The sequence below is a fragment of the Diadema setosum genome, chromosome 19 (genome assembly GCF_964275005.1).
Source record: "Diadema setosum chromosome 19, eeDiaSeto1, whole genome shotgun sequence".
Taxonomy (NCBI): Eukaryota; Metazoa; Echinodermata; class Echinoidea; order Diadematoida; family Diadematidae; genus Diadema; species Diadema setosum.
In genome coordinates this window covers 9361717-9381044 of record NC_092703.1, presented here as the reverse complement: position 1 = coordinate 9381044, position 19328 = coordinate 9361717, and the positions used below count along the sequence as shown (strand labels likewise).

The window sequence follows — 19328 nt, the reverse complement described above, 5'->3', positions numbered from 1 at the left end:
ATTCTTTGCTTGTTTGCTTATTTGCTTGTTTTTTTTTTGCTTTTTTTTTTTGAGGCTTCCATCACTATCAAGCACTCATTAAAAGATGGCAGACTCCTCCATGTTTTTGTTCACCCTGTCTACAACTGGAATTATAAATTGTATTGCTGATTTCTTTGATTTCCTTGATTTCAATGTACATGTATGTGTGTATCTGTTTAAATACTTCAAAGATTTAAATATTAAATTGTGAATTTCTTTGTACAGTAAACATTTTTGTTCAAAATACACTGCACTTGTAATGTTTATGATTTTCAGGAATAAAAAAAAATATCAGAAATAAAATCGAACTAAACTGAACTGAAGACACATTGTAGATCACCAAACTGTACATGTACATCTATGTACAGCACTGTGCTCTCTAGAAATTGACGAGGTAAAAGGGGCTAGTGCAAGGTTTCTTGTTTATGAATCAATTCCATGGCAACACCTACTGTTATTGGCACAACTAATTTATGATATTTACTGAATGATGGATGTTGGTGAAGTCATGCTCGACTTTGACAACAATCGCTTTTAATTGATGGTACGCTTTCATACATAGTTTGAATGCTTCCAAAAGGGTGAATTGTATGTGTACTATAGATTGCACTGAGAATGTATCTTGTGTGTTTGAATTATTGCACATTAGTAATACGTACTACAGTTGAACCTCTCGTATCCGGACAAGTCGGGACCGGGGCTCATCCGGATAAGGGATTTGGCCGGATACGGGAGACTCAATGCTTTATACATGTACATACATACACATGTACTGATGTAGCCCATTGTAGTACCACATGTAGTAATGTGTATACTGCAACCTTTTCATTGTTACATTTGGGGATGTTTGGCGATGTTAAAATGTCTGAGGGTAAGCAATTTGGAAGGAAATTTGATGTAATGTATGTTAATCATGTTGGAAGTAATATGTAATTCATGTGTGTTTGTGTAGGAGTTCTCAAGGAGTTGGGCCCAATCACGGCGAGATTGCGTCCGGATAATAGAGAGATCCGGATAAAGGGAGGCCGGATAATACAGTGTAGAGGTTCAACTGTATTGATAACTACACATAGTGCTTATACATGTAGTAGTTGAGATGGGGATTCAGATTTAAACTTTTGGTGAGATATGTGTACAAGTAATCAGAAACCTCTCATGAAATTTTTTAGAACATACAATTCTAATAAAAAGAATTAGAAGTTTACATGTACATGATGAAAATTGGTTAAAACAATAAAATAAAAAGGTCCTAATAAAAGCTAGGACCTACCTGTTATTACAACCACTTGGTTTTACTTTGTTTTTGGATATACAGTGTATATCGAAGCCATTTCAAAACCAATTTTCATCAAACAAACTTTCAATTCCTCCTAGAATTGTATGTTCTTTAATATTTCATATTTAGATATTTCTAAATAGCTCGCAAAAAGTTAAAACATGAATCCCAATTATCTCAATCAAAACTATACCATCCCTTTACGGAGAAAAAAAAAATGGGGTAACTGCACATGGCTGAAAATGACATTTTGTACATTGTATTCACTAACAAAAATGAAGAGACATTTCCATGATGCTACAAATTCACTTGCCCAACTGCCTGGAGTAATCCGAAGTCACTGCTGTGATTTAAATCTGTTACAACTGTAAATGCAACTACAAGTATAGATCATTAAAGAGTAACTAAAAAGGTCAGCCTACAATTACATTATACAGTGTCTGTTCCCTGCTCTCATAGTTTTCCTTTCACATACATCCTTAACATGCACCTTCTTTTACACTTTATAAGACTTCATAGGCTGGAATTTTGGTGGAGGATGTCTTTTTCAGTGAGAAATTATGAAGCAGAGTTGAACATCAGGCTTTATTTTTTTTTTTTCATTGTACAATCAGAAACTTGTACAAAATGTGACCTGGGTATTTAGCATAAACTTAGTAGAAGAGATAACTTTCCATGAATGTCAATGATTTAAAGACAGACTACTTTTGAATGCACTTGAATAGCAATGACAGAAATATGAATTAATGTACGGTTTAACATTGAAACAATACAGTGCATATGTTCAGTAATAAGTTTGTTTTGGTCTTTTATTGGATGGGAATCAGTTAGGATATACACTAGACAATTGTAAGAAGGGGAGCCAAGATGTTCAACTCAGATGATAATTCACACAGACTGGATGGAGGATAGGAAAGCCACTTATTTCAAGGAGTTCTTACTTTTACAATTTTCATGAGTCAGGTGCTAAAATAATTAGCAAACTTAACGACACACAAACAATAAATGTTAGGGAGCTTTATATTTTTGCAGCGCGTATATTCAGAGGAAAAACAAAAAACAAAACCCTGTCACGTGTACATGCAAAATTTACTTTCAAAATTATTTTTGCACCCCATCTGAGATTTCAAGGTTGGTTCTGGGCAATTTTGCATCCACTCAAATCACGATACAGAGAGCTACTTACAGTGTAGATGCAATAACCATAATATGGGGGTGCCATTTTACTTTGTATAGGCTGCGTCCTCTCGTATAATATGGTAAATCTAAAGCTACTTTACAACATGACTCAGGGAGTAAGGAGAACAGCCAATACAATCATCGTCTTAAAATCTGCATCGCAAATATTAAAGCTCCCTATTAAAGGACAAGTTCACCTTCATAAACATAAGGATTGAGAGAATGTACAACTGTAGCAATATTAGTAGAACACATCATTGAAAGTTTGAGGAAAATCGGACAATCCGTTCAAAAGTTATGAATTTTTGAAGTTTTTGTGCAGTAACCGCTGGATGAGAAGACTACTACAGTGTGTGAATAACTTAGATGTCACATGCGTACAATATTGACCGATTCTGTGACGCGCTATGTGTATTTTTGGCATGGGCAGCGCCATTACTGCGGTGTATCATCCGACCCCCCCTCCTCTCTCCCCACCCCTCTCACGCGCGCAGAATGAAAAACTGATGCATGGTTGCTTTAGCCAATGGGCATCTCGTACTGAGTGCGCGAATGCTTGCTTAGTGCGCGAACCTTTGTTACAAGTGCGCGATAAACATGTTGCCCGTGGGGTGGGGGAGAGCAGGGGGGGTCGGCTGAGACACCGCAATTTGAGCTCATGGCTGCACCCAGTGCCATAAAATGTCTGCTGCCCTCAACGAACCCGAATCGGTCAATAAGGAAAATATAAAGAGAATTTCACAAAATTTCATCTTTTGTAAAAAGTACACATTCCCCCGACTCGTTGCCGACAAATGTTATGGGTAATATTATTCCCCCTGCCTTTAGAAGGAGGCAAGTCAAGTGCTCTTTTATTATGCGAAAAAAATGAAAATATGTCGAATTTTCTTTACATTTTCTTTATACTGTTGTACGCATATGACTCACAAGCTGTAGTAGTCTCCTCATCCAGCGGTTCCAACACAAAAATTTTAAAAATTCATAACTTTTGCATCGAATGTCCAATTTTCCTCAAACTTTCACTGATGTGTTCTACTAATATTGTTGCATTCTCTCAATCTTTATGTTTATGAAGGTGAACTTGTCCTTTAACTCTTACGCTGGCATAACAATGTGAATGCAATGTGCACAGGTCCACCTGTAATCTACAGTACATACACAGTAGTATGATCGAAAAGTCCCAATTTTCAAAAAATTTGACTATTAATCAATAAAATGGCATGCCTGTATAAAGTATACTTTAAAAGGAGATTGGAGAGAGAAAGAGATAGAGTGTGTGTTTACTGTGTGTGTGCAGGGAGGGGGAAAGCTCTTTCCACCTCCCTGGTGTTTGTGTGTGGGTCTCTCCTCTTTGAACATGTACACATGCAATGCATACATGTATAATGTACAATGTAGCTCTGCTACAGTACACTGTCTAGCATACATACACACAAAATGATACAAGTTCAGATGAAAAAAAAAAAAAACAGTTACAGGTAATAATATTAGGTGATGCATAATTGACAGCCCTGTGTATCATAGGTGCAGCACTAAATACAGTGTACATGTATTTCAGGAGAGGGAACCAGAGTAATGTCATTTCGCAGAGTTGTGACTTGTAACCAGGCAACGTGCTAGAATAGAGATCTATGCAAATTACACATTTAAAGGGATGACACAGTTTACGTTGAGATGGGAATTCAAGTTTTAACTTTTTGTAAAGATGATTAGAAACCACTTACATGTATACATATGACATATTAAAAAGCACAGCATACAATTCTAAGAGGACTTAAAATATATGATATATCCCAAAGCAAAGCAAAACAAAGAGGTCCTAATTATTAAGGTAGGTCCCACTTTTTACTAAGACCTCTTTGATTTGCATAATCTCAGCCACTTCAAATGTATTTTCACATAACAAAATTTGAATTCCTCATAGAATTGTATGCTCTTTGATATTTTTTCATATAAATGGTTTCTAATTATCTCACAAAATGTTAAAACTCGAATCCCCATCTCAACGAAAACTTTGCCATATCTTTAACAACAACAACAACAAAAATGTGTTACATGTATATATGTACAAGTTGTACGTGCTGGAGTTTCACTGAAGGTCACTGTATCCATCTCATTAGAGGAGAGTTTGCCTTAAAAAACAAACAAACAAACAAACAAACAAAAAAACAACTAGAAAAGCACTCTGAGAGTGCAGACCTAGACCAAGCAGCTACTCTCCACCGATGATCTTGCTCTTCCCAAAGAGATTTTTCTCCTCTCCACCACTGGGGAAAAGCTCTTTGGGCTCTTCCATAGAGATCAGTGCTTTCCACCCGTACATACACAAGCTGAAAAATCGCCCGATTTCCCAATATGAGAAGCCTTTGTTACGTCATATAAACCCTCGGCTGCACGGCGCGCCTCTCCCTAGCAGAAACTAGAGCACACACTCTAGTGCACGTTTGAAAACCTCAAAAATGCACATCTTGAACTGTCAAGTTCATTGACCCTACATGCACCTGTCAAAATATCAAAAACCCTTCATAAAGTCCAATAAAATTGTCAGATCACTACCAAAATTTAATCATTTGTTACTTGTGTCATTCTCAACTTTCCTGTAAGTTTTATCCAAATCCGGTAACTAGGTACTTTTTTAGTTATTTTGCACACGGACAAACAAACAAACAAATCAACAAACCAACGGTAACAAAAAACATAACCTCCTCCCTTGGCAGAGGTAAAAATTAAAAACAACACCAACACACAAACCATTCATACTACAATCACAGCCATTTTGGCTCGCAATAGCATGTATACATAACATTTCATGAGCAAAATAAATCTACACAGTTTAATTCTACATTCTGTATAATACAATTGTATTCAAATGCACATTGTGTCAGGGGGTGATAAACAGCTGTATGATACTCATAAAACTAATTCATTAACTAGAAATGTCGCTACGGTGACTGGTATGCCTCCGCCATAATGCATGATTCTTCTAATAGGTCTATAGTACATGTGGACAATGTGTGATTACATTTGCACAAAATTGGCAAAATACTGAAATGACATGTTTGTCACAAATGTGTTGAATGTTCACCTTCCTTGACCTATGTTTAATTGGATGAATAGGAGAGCATGTATTTGGGGATTTAAGAACTTTAACTTGACTTTGACCCTTTCATAAGTTTATGCATTGAGTAATTTTCACGGTATGGAGAAAAAGTGCAATTTCTGTATTGAACAGTAAATTGTTATCATTTTCATCTGGCCTTTGACCCTAAGATTTATAAGAGAATCACTGTCAGGCAGAACATACATAAATACGTATTAAGTTTCAAGATAACTTGAGCCACTTCCGAGATATGGAGAAAGAAGTAAGTTCAGCACTTTCACTTGATCTTTGACCTTTCGACCTTTGACCTTCTTGGCAAAAAAAAAAAAAAATCCCAGAGAATCTCTATTGGGTTATACATGCATAAACCAAGTTTTAAAATAATGATCCTGCTGGCATTGCATACATAAGGGAAATAGCAAAAAATTTTGAAGTATTGCCCTTGACCTTTGACCCCTGACCTTTGACCCCATGAACCCCAAATTCCCTAGATAACCACTGCTCATCAGTACATGCTTATATACTATGTTCCATGAAGATACCTTGAACAATTTCCAAGATACAGAGAAAAAAGTAAAATTTCAACATTTTTACTTGACCTTTTGACCTTTAACCTTTGACCTCATGACCCAAACTTTCACCAGAGAATCTTAATTGGGTAATACACGTATACATTAAGTTTAAAGAAAATATCTTCAGGCATTGCATAGATATGGGGGGAAATAGTGAAATTTTAAGCATTTGACCTTGACCTTTTGACCTTTGACCTTGAGCATGTGCACCCAAAAGTTGATAGGCACAACTTCACCCCCTAATACACATACATGCCAAGTTTCATTAGGATACCTCAAAAGGTTTTTTAATTACGCTGTTCACAAAATTTATTACGGACGGACGGACGGAAGGACGGACGGACGGACGGACAACCCGAAAACATAATGCCTCCGGCAACACTTCATGGCGGAGGCATAAAAAAACCCAACAAGTCATGACTGAATTCAAGCTTACATTCTTGCACACAATACAAGTGTATTTGTCTTCCACTTCCTTAAAAAGAAGTTAACAAGGTGCAAGTGAATGTACAATGTACAGTGCTCTGTATCCGTACAATATGTACTTTCACCGCTAAGATTTAGATCATAAAGCATTGAATATAAAGGGATCGTATAGTTTTGGTTGAGACCTAATTTCAGGTTTCTAACATTTTTTGGTGAGATAATGAGAAACCTCTTATGAAATATGAAAGAGCATGTAATTCTATGAGGAATTCAACATTTATTTGATGAAAATTGGTTTTGAAATGGCTGAGATATCCAAAAAAGAACGATTCTAATAAAGTGTGGGACCCATACTTTATTACACTGTATGATCGCTTTGTTTTACTTTGTTTTTGGATGTTTCAGTCATTCCAAACCCGATTTTCATCAAATAAACTTTGAATTCCTCTTACAATGGTATGCTCCGTACTATATCATAAGTGTTTTCTTGGTATCTCGCAAAAAAAGTTAAAAGCCAAATTCTCATCTCCACCAATACTGTACAATCCCTTTAAGGACATGTGTACATTTGTATGTACTGTACTGAGTTGTACCTGGGGGAGTAAATGTTAGCATATATTTTTCAGACAAATTGAGGAAGGTTTGTGATTTGAAATGTGATGAAATGGGAGTGAAATCTCTGCAGCTTGATTACAAAAGGTGTGAAATTAATTTGTCCAAATACTACATGAAGTTCAATACATGGGACTGTGCTGACAAGCTCTCACCAGACATTTGTACCCTGCATTCACCTAAAACAAGAATTTACAGTTTATATCCAGGACTTGATATTAGTGGTGGCCCAGGGCCAGTAAAAGTTGATGTGGCACCACCAAATTTTCAAAAAAGCTATATTTTGGTGACCTGAGCAGGCACTTCAGATTCAAAATGAATTGTTATGTTTTTGTTTATTTTGGGCCCCTAACTTTCTTCTTCAGATCGGGCCACTAAAATTTCAAAATTAAAGATTTTAGTGACCCGAATGGGCCACCACAGAAAAAAAAAAGTAACCAGTAATGTCAAGCCCTGAAATCTGTTTTGATGGCAAACTCTGTTTTAAAAGTAAACAAACAGTAAAGTAGTGATTGATGTTGTTTGCACAAGTGACATTAGATTACAGCAAATTTAATTTACCCTACAAAAAACAAAACAAAACAAAACAAAGGTCACACAAACTCACAGATGAGCATCGGGGGACCTTGTTTGCCTTCCTTAGTGTCTGGCTTACCTTATCCATACTGGCTGTGTTGAGTCTCATGATTGAGGCATGAGCCAAACGATCAAACACGGTCCTCATCGCTTTCTTGGAGTAAATGTCCTGCGGCTTGAAGAGCTCCCCGACAAAACGCTGGTTGAACATTGTCTTCACAATATCATACATGACTGCAAGAGAAAATAAAGGAAGAGGAAGACTATCAAGCGCTTGCACAGAATGTCTGAACTTGAGCATGAATTGAGAGTATTATTTCATGATTCATGATTTCATTTCATTCATTTGATTTTATACATTGTACTTGGTGGATTAGCACTCATGTTTGTTACTTATCAGGGATTAGAGGTGGACAAGTCTATGTCCAGTAATAGTATAGTTACGAGAAAATTTTTACTGTCAAAACTATAAATTCAGTTGATGTCTTGTACAAGTATAGACCGATTCGGGTTCGTTGAGGGCAGCAGACAATTTGTGGCACTGGGCGCAGCCATGAGCTCATTTTGAGGTGTCTTAGCCGACCCCCCCCCCCCTCCTCTCCCCCACCCCCGGGCAACATGTTTATCGCACACTTGTAACAAAGTTTCACGCATTAAGCAAGCGTTCGTGCACTCAGTACAAGACGCCTATTGGCCAAAACAACCACGCATCAGTTTTTCATTCCGTGCACGTGAGAGGGGTGGGGGAGAGAGGAGGGGGGTCGGCTGGGACACCGCAGTAATGGCGCTGCCCATGCCAAAAATACACATACATGTAGCGCGTCACAGAATCGGTCTATACAAATTTGTAATTCTGTGATAGTCAATTGCACGTACAAAGTGCTGTACATACTTTGTATTGTTTGACAAGCCAGTAGGCATTAAAGTTACTACATTGTAGAAAGCCACAAGTTCTAGTACTTCTACTGGAAATCATGTAGAAATTCACACCATGCAATATGCCATTCTCTTGCGTAATTTGTCAATAGAATTTGTTGTGGCTATCAGAAATGTTAGGATGGACCATATCTGACAGCTTAATGAAATTTCATTAAAAGCCAATTATGAAAGGAAGGTAGGCAATCCTGACCCACAAGTACATGTATGTCAATTGAGGACTGTGCCTGCAAACATAAATGTAGCATGAGGGGTCAACAATAATGTACTATTATGCTACCCAATCACAATCATAATAGATCATTATAGTCTGTGAAACAGCTTTAATCACAATAATTGTGTGCATTCAACAGTAAAGGGGGAGGGGGAAAGGGAGGGATTTAGACAAGTCTGGCTCATATGGATATTTTTTTAAAAAAATTTCTCCCATATGTCATTGTATGTCTGTCAACATTTGTTGCTGGCTTGATGATTGAAGGATGATAATGTCCGATGTACTAATGATTGATAAGGACTACAATGATGGCAGGATCAAAACTATGCTTACATGTAGAACAGCATTTCTGGAGTGTCTACTAAGTGCAGCATATCAGCTGCAATAAAATGAAGGTTTCTTGATTGCTTACATCACTTGCTTCATCATTATTGTTTTGGTGTTTGTGTAAACATGAATCACATCTAGAATCTACATTTGTATGTACTTCTTGTGTGACACTGACAATTGAAAAGTCTTATTTTCACACATCTCTTTTATCACAGCAATGATTTTTAAAGCGCAAGTGCTGACAGGCACGGCAATCAGGGGTGGATCCAGGAATTTCTTAAAGAGGGGGCGCCTTTACAAAATTAAAGGGGGCGCATGACTCCTCCCCCATTTTTTCTTTTGTTTTCACAAAAAATAAAGGGAGGAGGGGTGCGCGCCTGGTGCGCTCCCCCCTGAATCCGCCACTGGCAATAACATCCAGATAGGCACTCGCTTACTGTGTGCCAAGGGAGGTGGAACCCATTCACTTCCATGGTGTGACATTTAAAAGATTATCTTGTAATCATAGTAATAATATGGATAGAAATAATAACAACAACAGTAAAGACTGTATGCATTTAACCCATCCCCTATAGAATCTAGGTCTTTTGTCATGCTTCAAAAGATACCATCCCATTACGGGCAGAAGAAAAATGCTTTTTTAGGGATCAGAAGCGTGGGGGGAAAAAAAAGACAAGTTAACAACAATGAAGATGACGATGATGATAATAATCATAAAAATAATAATAAAAACATGTCCCACAAAACAGAGGGAAGGAGGGATAATTGTATAAAACAGTTGTACTGTATGCTAGATCTCCCCACATTGTGTTGTGAGCTGGAGTAGAGGGATGCATATAGTCTCCGCAGAATAGTTTCTACATGTACATGTAATATCCCCGGCAATAAATACACTAATACAAACTGATCTTTCCGTCTAGTGCTCATAGTAGTGGTGCCTGGTGGAGTGACAGTACTTACTTGGGGATCACGGGGTTCCACGTAAGTGGTATGGAACAGCTATCGAACATCCTCAATTTAGTACCTGGCTGGCCATGTGTAGCCCTAGGGCCTACCCCTAGCCTGTATAATGGTTGAGAAATTACCAGACCACCTTATCATGATCACTCTCTCTTCCTCTCTCTTTTCTCTCTTCCAAACTATCCCTTTTTTTTTTTTGTGACATTCACTTCGGATAAGAGGTTCCGCTGCCGTATTGATATACATGCACCTCGAAAGTACATCATAACACTACCATTTCAAACATTTATTTTGATATAGATGGGTCTAGATAGGGTGGCTATAGGGCTCACACCCGTAAATACAATGGAATGTCCCAGACCCCTTCACAAATTCGTACCAAAGATACTATATACACAGCCCAGTCGCTGTACATGGTACGTCGCGACAGGGCTGTACGAGCGCGACCACCAACCACTAGGAGAGTGACGTAATCGTGTCACGATAGCTTTGAATTTTGATACTTAACATCATTTTTGTCACCTCAAACTCATCGAGTATGCTCTTCAATATTTACTCTACATCTGATGCTATCAGTATTCAAATGTACGCAATGAAACTTACCGAAATTGATCATCATATCCAGCATGTCCACACGGTACACAATCTTTTACAATCTTTCACTAACTATACACAGCCCAGTCGCTGTACATGGTACGTCGCGACGTACCATGTACAGCGACTGGGCTGTGTATAGTTAGGCCTGGCGTGAAAGATTGTGTACCGTGTGGACATGCTGGATATGATGATCAATTTCGGTAAGTTTCATTGCGTACATTTGAATACTGATAGCATCAGATGTAGAGTAAATATTGAAGAGTATACTCGATGAGTTTGAGGTGACAAAAATGATGTTAAGTATCAAAATTCAAAGCTATCGTGATACGATTACGTCGCTCTCCTAGTGGTTGGTGGTCGCGCTCGTACAGCCCTGTCGCGACGTACCATGTACAGCGACTGGACTGTGGATAGTTACAAAGATACCAAAATAAATGAAGAAAAAAAAAATCAATTAAAAATCAATGATGCAGTTTGGCAAAAAAAAAAAATGAATAGCTGTAGATATTGAGTATGAATTCCTCTACAAATTGCATTTTAGTTGGAAGATGAAAGCTTTTCTGGTGGAATTTGATTGAGGGGACTATATTTCATTGGGTACGTGTACGGAAAATGGGTGATTTTTTGAGTGACAAGAACTCGTAGTCTGGCTTTGCAGACCCCTGGACAGAATTTGAACTGAAGAATCCACCCTGAAAATTTGATGGATGAAAGGGTATATCTAACTTATCCAGGTTAGTGAAGCTGAAACACCTCATTTCTCCCAGCTATTTTACAGAATTTTTTGAAATTTGATTTTTAACACACATCCCTATGGGGAAATATTTATGGGTGTGAGCCCTTAGTATACTGGTGATGTTTCAAGTGAATACTCGCCGCGCCGCCGACACGGGCGGAGAAGGCTGACCCCGGCTGATCAACAGGCACAGGGTGCCGCAGGTCGGTCTCGTTCGCGTACTATACCTGCAGCTGCACACCATTCACCATAGAAGCACTATCCTCTCTCTTACCTTTACGTGCTTTATCAGTAGGAATGTTTTGAGCTCGAAGACGTTGATCCAAAATGTAAAGCATTTCTCCTCCGAGATTGATGAAAAGAATTGGTAAGGCGCGTTGAGACATTTTCTAACTCTCCTCTTTGCAGACTGACACCACACGAGAACTACAACAAATAATTTGTTCCTTCCAGCTTCCAAAAGGTTTTCGGACGACGTTCAGACCTTCGGCTTTGGTCGGTGCTGGTAGCAGCTAGCTGTACGTACATGTACGTACGTAGCGCGACGCAGGACGGAGAATTGGCGTTCATGTATCCCTGGATATCGTCGATCGTCACAACGATTCGATTTTTTGTTGAAGTATATTATCTTTATTTTCTGTAATTCGATTTTAAGAATAGAAAATAAATATTTTCATATCAAAAAACAACACATCAGATAAAAAAGGCATCAAATTATATTTTCATTAATAATTTAAGTTGCAATTTGCTCAACTTAAATAGAGTTATTTGATTGACCACGTTACAAAACTGAACATCGCATCAAAATTTCAATGGTACGGTAGTTGTGAGTAATAAACATGAACTTCTGCGCATTATGTTCATTTTCGAGTCCGATATCACATGCTGTTACTCGAATTTGAGTGGTTTGTATACTCCTCGTGTCTATAGAGTTTATTTTTATTGCATTTGAATAGAGGATATATCGAACTTTTTTTATTTTTCAATCGTTATTGTTGTTATTATCTTTACTATTATCATTATCTTGTTTTAGTTACTATTGCAACTTATAGGCCTATATGGCATAAACATGAAGCAATTTAGTACATTTATTGCAACCATATCAGTGTTTGTTTGTATTGTTTGTCTTTATTGTTCCATAGACCCATTACATGTTTCAACAAATAAACCATATAAACAAATTGAATGGGTGTATTGTCGAATACAGAAAATTAAGACAATTGAACACGTGAAATATGAGGAATCTAAATAAAAGCATTGCTTGTCAGGGCCTGCGGAACGGGGGGGGGGGGGGGCGCTCGGCCCCTCCCCTTCCCTCCCCCCCCCCCGTCCCCCCCCCCCCCCCCCCCACACACACACACACACACTTTTTTCCCCCGGAACTTGCAGAAGTGGCATTAGAAAAGAACAGAATGAAATCTTTGGGCGGTAAGGCGTTTGTTTTTGCGCTATAGAAACTAGATGATTTTTTTTTTTTTTTTTGCTTGTTAGCTCATGAAACCCGGAAGTGCCCCCCCCCCCACACACACACTTTTGAAAACGTGCCCTCGGCCATGCTTGTATCGGGTGTATTAGGAGATGAATTCTTACATGAAATTTACAACTGAAAGCAATTTATGAAAAATATAAAAAAGAAAAGAATGTCAGCATCACAAAACTTCTAGAGAGCTTGGCGTGATCATCCGAGTGAGGCACACGTCAGATACAATATTGAAGTGATACAAAATCCTGGATCTTGAGTGTTAGAAAAAAAAAAACCAAGGCATTTTAGTGTTCAAGAAATGTTAGTGGGGTTGTCCATGCAGGGTGGTTTTTTTTTTTTGGGGGGGGGGGGTAGTTAGGTTAAGTATAGGTCTCCATGCCTAAAGGTGCAATCACACATCGCCGGTTTAGATGGCGGTTCATCATGGCGGTTCAGCAAATCGCCGTGCTCCGCCAAAGACCGTGTTTACACCGTACACAAACCGTGGTCATCCGTTACCCATCCGCCATGAACCCCGAGAACCGCGGGGAACCGCGGGGAACCGCCAGAAAAATTAAACATGTTTAATTTTTCGTGGCGGTCTTGGCGGTTTGAAATGGACCGTGTTCACATCGCCGTTCATCGTGTTAAGAACGGCATCCTCCGTGTTTGCACCGCAGGATCCGTGATGATACCGTGTTAACACCGTCATAATTTTCAAGCGAAAAGAAACAATGAACTTAAGAGAGAATAATGGCTCCGGCGACACTTCGTGGCGGAGCAGTAAAAAATGGAGATAAACGCAAAGATGAACCCATAATGCAAGATCGGGTAAATATATTGAATGCTACAGTTTCCTTACTTCTTTAACACATATACAGTAACAAATAAAGTTTAATGTTCAAAAAGTTGTTAGGTATGTTGAATAGTACATTATTTACATTAAAAGGTAAGTTCATAATTTTATCAAAGCTTAACAGCTTTTAAGATGGCCAGCAACGTGTTACACACAGAAGACTTATAATGTAAATATGTTAGGTTCTGCTTTCGTGATTATGTATGCCATTTTTGTAAGACATTTTGATACAGATATATTGAAACTTAAAAGAGTAGAGGGAAAAGCAATGTTGAAACTTGAAAAAACACCATTATTATGTTACATGAACCTGTAAGTAAAGAGGAAACTATGCACATAATACTATAATATGCTTCTTTGATAATGTATAATGTACATAATATGTCTTTTTTATTGACTGCTGTTAAAGATATCATTATTATATCATCATCATTACTGGTCTTTGATATAGCGCATAATACCTTTGGCAAGGTCTCTATGCTCTTTAGAGGGGGAACAAAAAGATAAACAGGAAAAGGTAATTTCAGAAACAGTAACATGTTGCATAAATCATCATCTACAATCACTATGTTACTATTTTAACAGTTAAGTATTTAAAAACATTTTGGACTTATTGATGGAATTTGCATGTTCTATCACTTGGGATGCTGTTCCACAGTTCTGGGGCGGCATAAACCACGTTTGCCATCTATAGTAGTTTGTCGTAATGGATCGAGGGTATCACATACAGATTCCCCTTACGATTTAGGAACTCTCCTTATTGGCTCATATTTCACAAGAAGCTCTGAAAGATAAGAAGGAGTAATTTTGTGAAAACATGGATAAACAAGCAACAAGATCTTAAATTCAACACGCCAAATAATTAAGTGAAAACTTAATTAAGAAAGAATAAAAAAAAGAGAGATGTTGAAACAAGCAAGTACTTGTACATCATGTGATAAATAAACCTACAAATGAACAGGAAACTTTGGAAACTATTTTGGATTCTGCTTTGATAGGTATGTCTTTTTAATGACAGTTAATACGGATATTTTAAGAATTAAAAGAGAAAGAGAAAAGCCACATTGAAACTTGAAGGTAAATTGGTTGTTGCATCACTTATATCAATCTGTAAAACACAGGTGGTTACAACGTTTCATAATTTCTTTAAAATTATGTTTACCTAACAAAGCAAAACGCTCATCGTTGAAACCCATTGAGGACAAGTGAAAGGGCTCTGATTGCATCCAACTACATGGGCTTGGTATGGACTCCTCCACCTTCCGGGACGATACGTGTTTATACTATACCGCGTCAATCCACGTTTGCTCCGTGTTCAAAACGTGTTGAGAACGTAGTCAAAGTGCTTTCCGCCATCATTGGGACACGGTTCACGGCGGTTTGAGAACCGCCATGAACCGCCATCTAAACCGGCGATGTGTGATCGCATGCACCTTTAGTTTCTTTTGTTTTGCCACTTTTTATGTATATCAGTCTATCAATCTATAATTTGTTGTATTACGTTTGGGGGAATGCACCCTACAAGCACTGCTTTTTAGCATCCCTCCCCATCATGTTTCGAACCTTCCGTATACTTACAATATTTTGTAAACTTATCTTTACTATGTATTATGATGAAATTTATGTACCTGTATTCAATTTCTGTAAAATATTATATGTCTCTGTTGGAAATGGAAAAATGAATGAATGAATGAATGAATGAATGAATGAATGAATGAATGAATGAATGAATGAATGAATGAATGAATGAATGAATGAATGAATGAAGGTGGATTTTTTTCTCGAAAAAGGGTTATCCGTATGGCTCTTTTCTGTATCAAAGGTAGAGAAAATGAGTCTTGTTTTATACACCAGTTTCACCATGCCAGGATTCCATAACCTATTAAGCAATAAAAGAGTTTATAGAAAACAATGAATGCAGAATGTGCTATACAGGAAAATACTTAACACCGTGCATTTTTAAAAAATAATTGCGCAGAAAATCAACACGAACTTTCCATGTTCACTTACAATCAATACAATTGTGATTAATACCGCATGTACATATTAATTCAATGCATCTTTACAGATGCTGACGTCATTATGGCTGTCAATCTGACGTATGGAACATTCCTTGATGAGAGGTTATCTCATTTGATACGTCTTTTTTTTATTATTATTTCATTTCTTTGAAAGAAAGGGCCCTGAGCACTTGAATGTAACCTTTCACAATAACATCAACCCTCTTACTGATCTAAATGTCGTTCAACTGAAATGTCTATTCATTCTTCCTTTCCGCGCACAGAAATTAAGCCCTGCATGCCTCCCCCTCCCCCTCCGGCCCCCACCGTTGGATCCCATGTGTATTTTCAAAATCTACTGTAGGAGTACTTTTAGCACGACGAAATCTGACCCGTGTAGAATATCGTTTTGTCTTTTTTTTTTTTATTAAGTGCATTTGACTTTTTACCCAAAGATTTCTTTTAAAAATGACGGTGTTTTTTTTTTTCAGTGTCCTTCTCTCTGTCTTTCTCTTCGGACTCTGACAGAAACTTATTATACTCATTATAATATATAACAAACATTTACATACTGAGATTTTATTTTAGGCCTAGTTGGTTTCTTAAACAGATTGTATTGAGAAAAAAAAATCTACTCGTCAGCTTACCTGAGATGAGGGGGGAGGGGAGGGATTGAGGGGTGTTCGTCTTAACCCATTGAGGACCATGATGTTGCTTATAACTTGATGTAACACGCACAGACCATGGTCGCCTGCCCGAGTATTCTCGGGATATCGGGTTGGATTGAGAGCTGCACCTTGATAGGGAGTGCATTGGGGGGGGGGGGGGGGGGGCTCAGAAATTTTGACTGAGGTATGTTATGAGGAGCTCAAAAGAGGGAGCGAGTCTGAGAATAGAGCCTATACCCCTCTAATTAACGGGGTGGGGTGCGGATTAAGGTTTCCTATGTCTTGGTTCTTAATGATACAATACACTATTGTGATTTTATCAAGTTATATCCGTTGCTTAGTGAACAAAAATCCACTCAAATTTTATTACGAATATTTTTTTCTTCTTTTATACGCAATCTGTTTTGAGGTCAGGCAGTGCGCACTGCACGATCTGGGAAGTGGGGAATAGTCATTGGTCTATCCTGGTCATAATATTATGACGTGCACTAATCGTTTGTGATCAGGAAAAGGTCACAAAAGAATAAGAAGGATTCCGGGAGAACTCGGGGAGGATGTGAAAGAATCCAAGAAGCAAGAAGCAAGAAGAAGAATAATTTGATTTAAGGAGAAGAAGAAAAAGAAGGATTTACTTTAAAAGAAGAAGAAGAATTTGCTTTACGGAGAAGAATTAAGAGGAAAAGAACTTAAGTAGAAGAAGAGAAGAAGAAAATTTTGATTTAAAGAGAAGCCGAAGAAAAAGAAAAAGAAAAAGAGCAAGAAGTTTGGAATGGGAGAATGAAGACTCGGAGGCGGAAGAAGAAGAGGAAGGAAGAGTACTTAATATTATATACCGATCAGGAGGCAGACGCAAAAAAGGATCGGATTAGAAAACAAAATGAGAAGGAGAAAAAAATAATGCAGTTCAAATATTTACAGTTGCGTAACTTATAACACTATACATGAAGTAGGTCAATTCTTATTTCATCCAAGCTCTGTGGCACATTTGCCCTGTTTGTAATAAATCCCCCCTTCCTTCCTGGAAGCGTGTAGCTAGTCCTATAGGTCTACCTTTCACCCTTGCCTTTCACTTCATTTTATATCGGAACGAAACGTGCACAACAGAAGTGACGTTTTAACAGTAACAATAGAAGCGTGGGGAAGCATATTGAAGCATATCATTCTTGTCTAAAAAGGGCCCAATTAGGTGTTTTTGTTGTTGTTATTGTTGTTGTTTTTTACTTAACTGTTTTAACATTTCCCCTGTTTAGCCTGCTCAAGGAACAAGCGTTGCGAAGAATTTCAGTTTTCCCTTGATAGCTACCATACAAGGTACTCATTAAAAATATTGGTAATTTAATGCGAGATATATTCAGATTGGTCGCGCATCGAAGCTCCGGCTCCGTCGTTCGATCTCTCACCCTGTGAGTAACGTACTGGTGTCTAGATTTTCATTTTTGACAGACTTTTTGTGATGGTTTGATGTGGTAGATTCATCTTTCTTCTAGCTGTGATTTAGCTTACGAGAATGGATTTGTTTTTACGTGGAAATCGAAGTGTTTAATAATTCGAACTGTCTCGAAAATATAATCGATTTGTCGACAGACAAAGTTTCGGATACGTGGGACTAAATGCTTCAGCCTGTATGCAGCTGCAGTAGCGCAGCAGCCTCGTCTCCCCTCGCGCTCGCGCTCGGGGGGCCCGGTGCGGGGATCACCCTACGCCTCGGCGTCGCGCGCGGCCCCCTCTCGGGAGCGAGTCGTAGTTGCCAATATCTCGCTGGGCTGCTGGCGCTTGGACTCTCCTAGATCCACTAGACTAGAGCAGAGGTGGAAGGCTCCCAACGACAAAACTTTGCTGGGCATTGGTTTGAAGATATGCTTTCCACTTTTTTTAAAAACATTTTTCATTTACCCAAGTCATAACTTCCAATTAGAAACTTAGATTATGACCCTATTAAATTTTTATATAAATAAGTTGTATGCTGCACTGACGTCACGTTGACAGTAGACCGTCCGTAGTATACCATAATTATGACAAAGAATGAAAAGAGAGTCTATCCGATATCTGTACAACAACCATATGTCCGCGACAACACATCAAGTCCCGAGTATACTTGGACAAGCATCTACGGGAAGTGCGTGTTGTAGCAAAATCAAACCATCCTCAGTGGGTTAAGATACTCTGTATGCAGACTGTGTGGGGATATTGCATGCATATGCAATGAAAGTATAATGTTCTCTTTCATTCCATTTCTATTCATACACTTATAAATTGTATTTTTTCAGGTAAGGAAAATAAGACTGAAAAGGACTCCAGACAGTCGGTGAGATGGAGTCCGATGATTTCGAGTGGCAGCTGAAACAGGAACAGGAAGAGCAGTGGAAACGGGACAATGGCTACATCTACACAGACCCCAACGATGGCAGCATGTATGAGTGGGATCCTCAGAAGCAAGCATGGTTTCCGCGGGTAAGACATTGCTCTTTAAAGTCCTTCCCCCCCCCCCCCCCCCCCGAATGTACAATACTGTAAAATGAGGAATGTACGCGTGCAGTTTAATTTCACGAATTTTACGAGAGCCAAGATTTGCGAAATTAAAATGCACATGAAAGTTCTTGTCTACACTATACGCATTGAATGTTAGAGGCAACTCGCGAAAATTTCATGCCGTGAAAAAGGCCGTCGGCTCCACTTCATTAAAATTGCATGCTGCGAAATATCGTGTTTTACAGTATTTTAATAGGTTTGATTCACTGTTTGTTGATCTCTGGCTTTTTCAGGACTAGAATATCTAAATTGCATTAATCCAGTGAATTCACAGAATC

General features: G+C 38.3%; 2 protein-coding genes across 2 annotated transcripts in view; one reads left to right on the top strand and one right to left on the bottom strand.

The window, feature by feature from the left end:
- LOC140243062 (protein OSCP1-like) overlaps positions 1 to 12005 on the bottom strand; it is a 32696-nt gene extending 20691 nt beyond the window's left edge. Inside the window, exons 1-2 of the mRNA XM_072322799.1 lie at positions 11810 to 12005; positions 7842 to 7996 (exon numbers count right to left, since the gene is read on the bottom strand). Of these exons, the coding sequence (XP_072178900.1) occupies positions 7842 to 7996; positions 11810 to 11921 (267 nt within the window). The 5' untranslated portion in view covers positions 11922 to 12005. The remainder of the gene's footprint in view (positions 1 to 7841; positions 7997 to 11809) is intronic.
- Positions 12006 to 18831: 6826 nt separating this feature from the next.
- The window catches only part of LOC140242989 (17S U2 SnRNP complex component HTATSF1-like), a 40999-nt gene continuing 40502 nt past the window's right edge, over positions 18832 to 19328 (top strand). The window contains exon 1 of the mRNA XM_072322729.1: positions 18832 to 18972. Coding sequence (XP_072178830.1) covers positions 18832 to 18972 — 141 coding nt within the window. The remainder of the gene's footprint in view (positions 18973 to 19328) is intronic.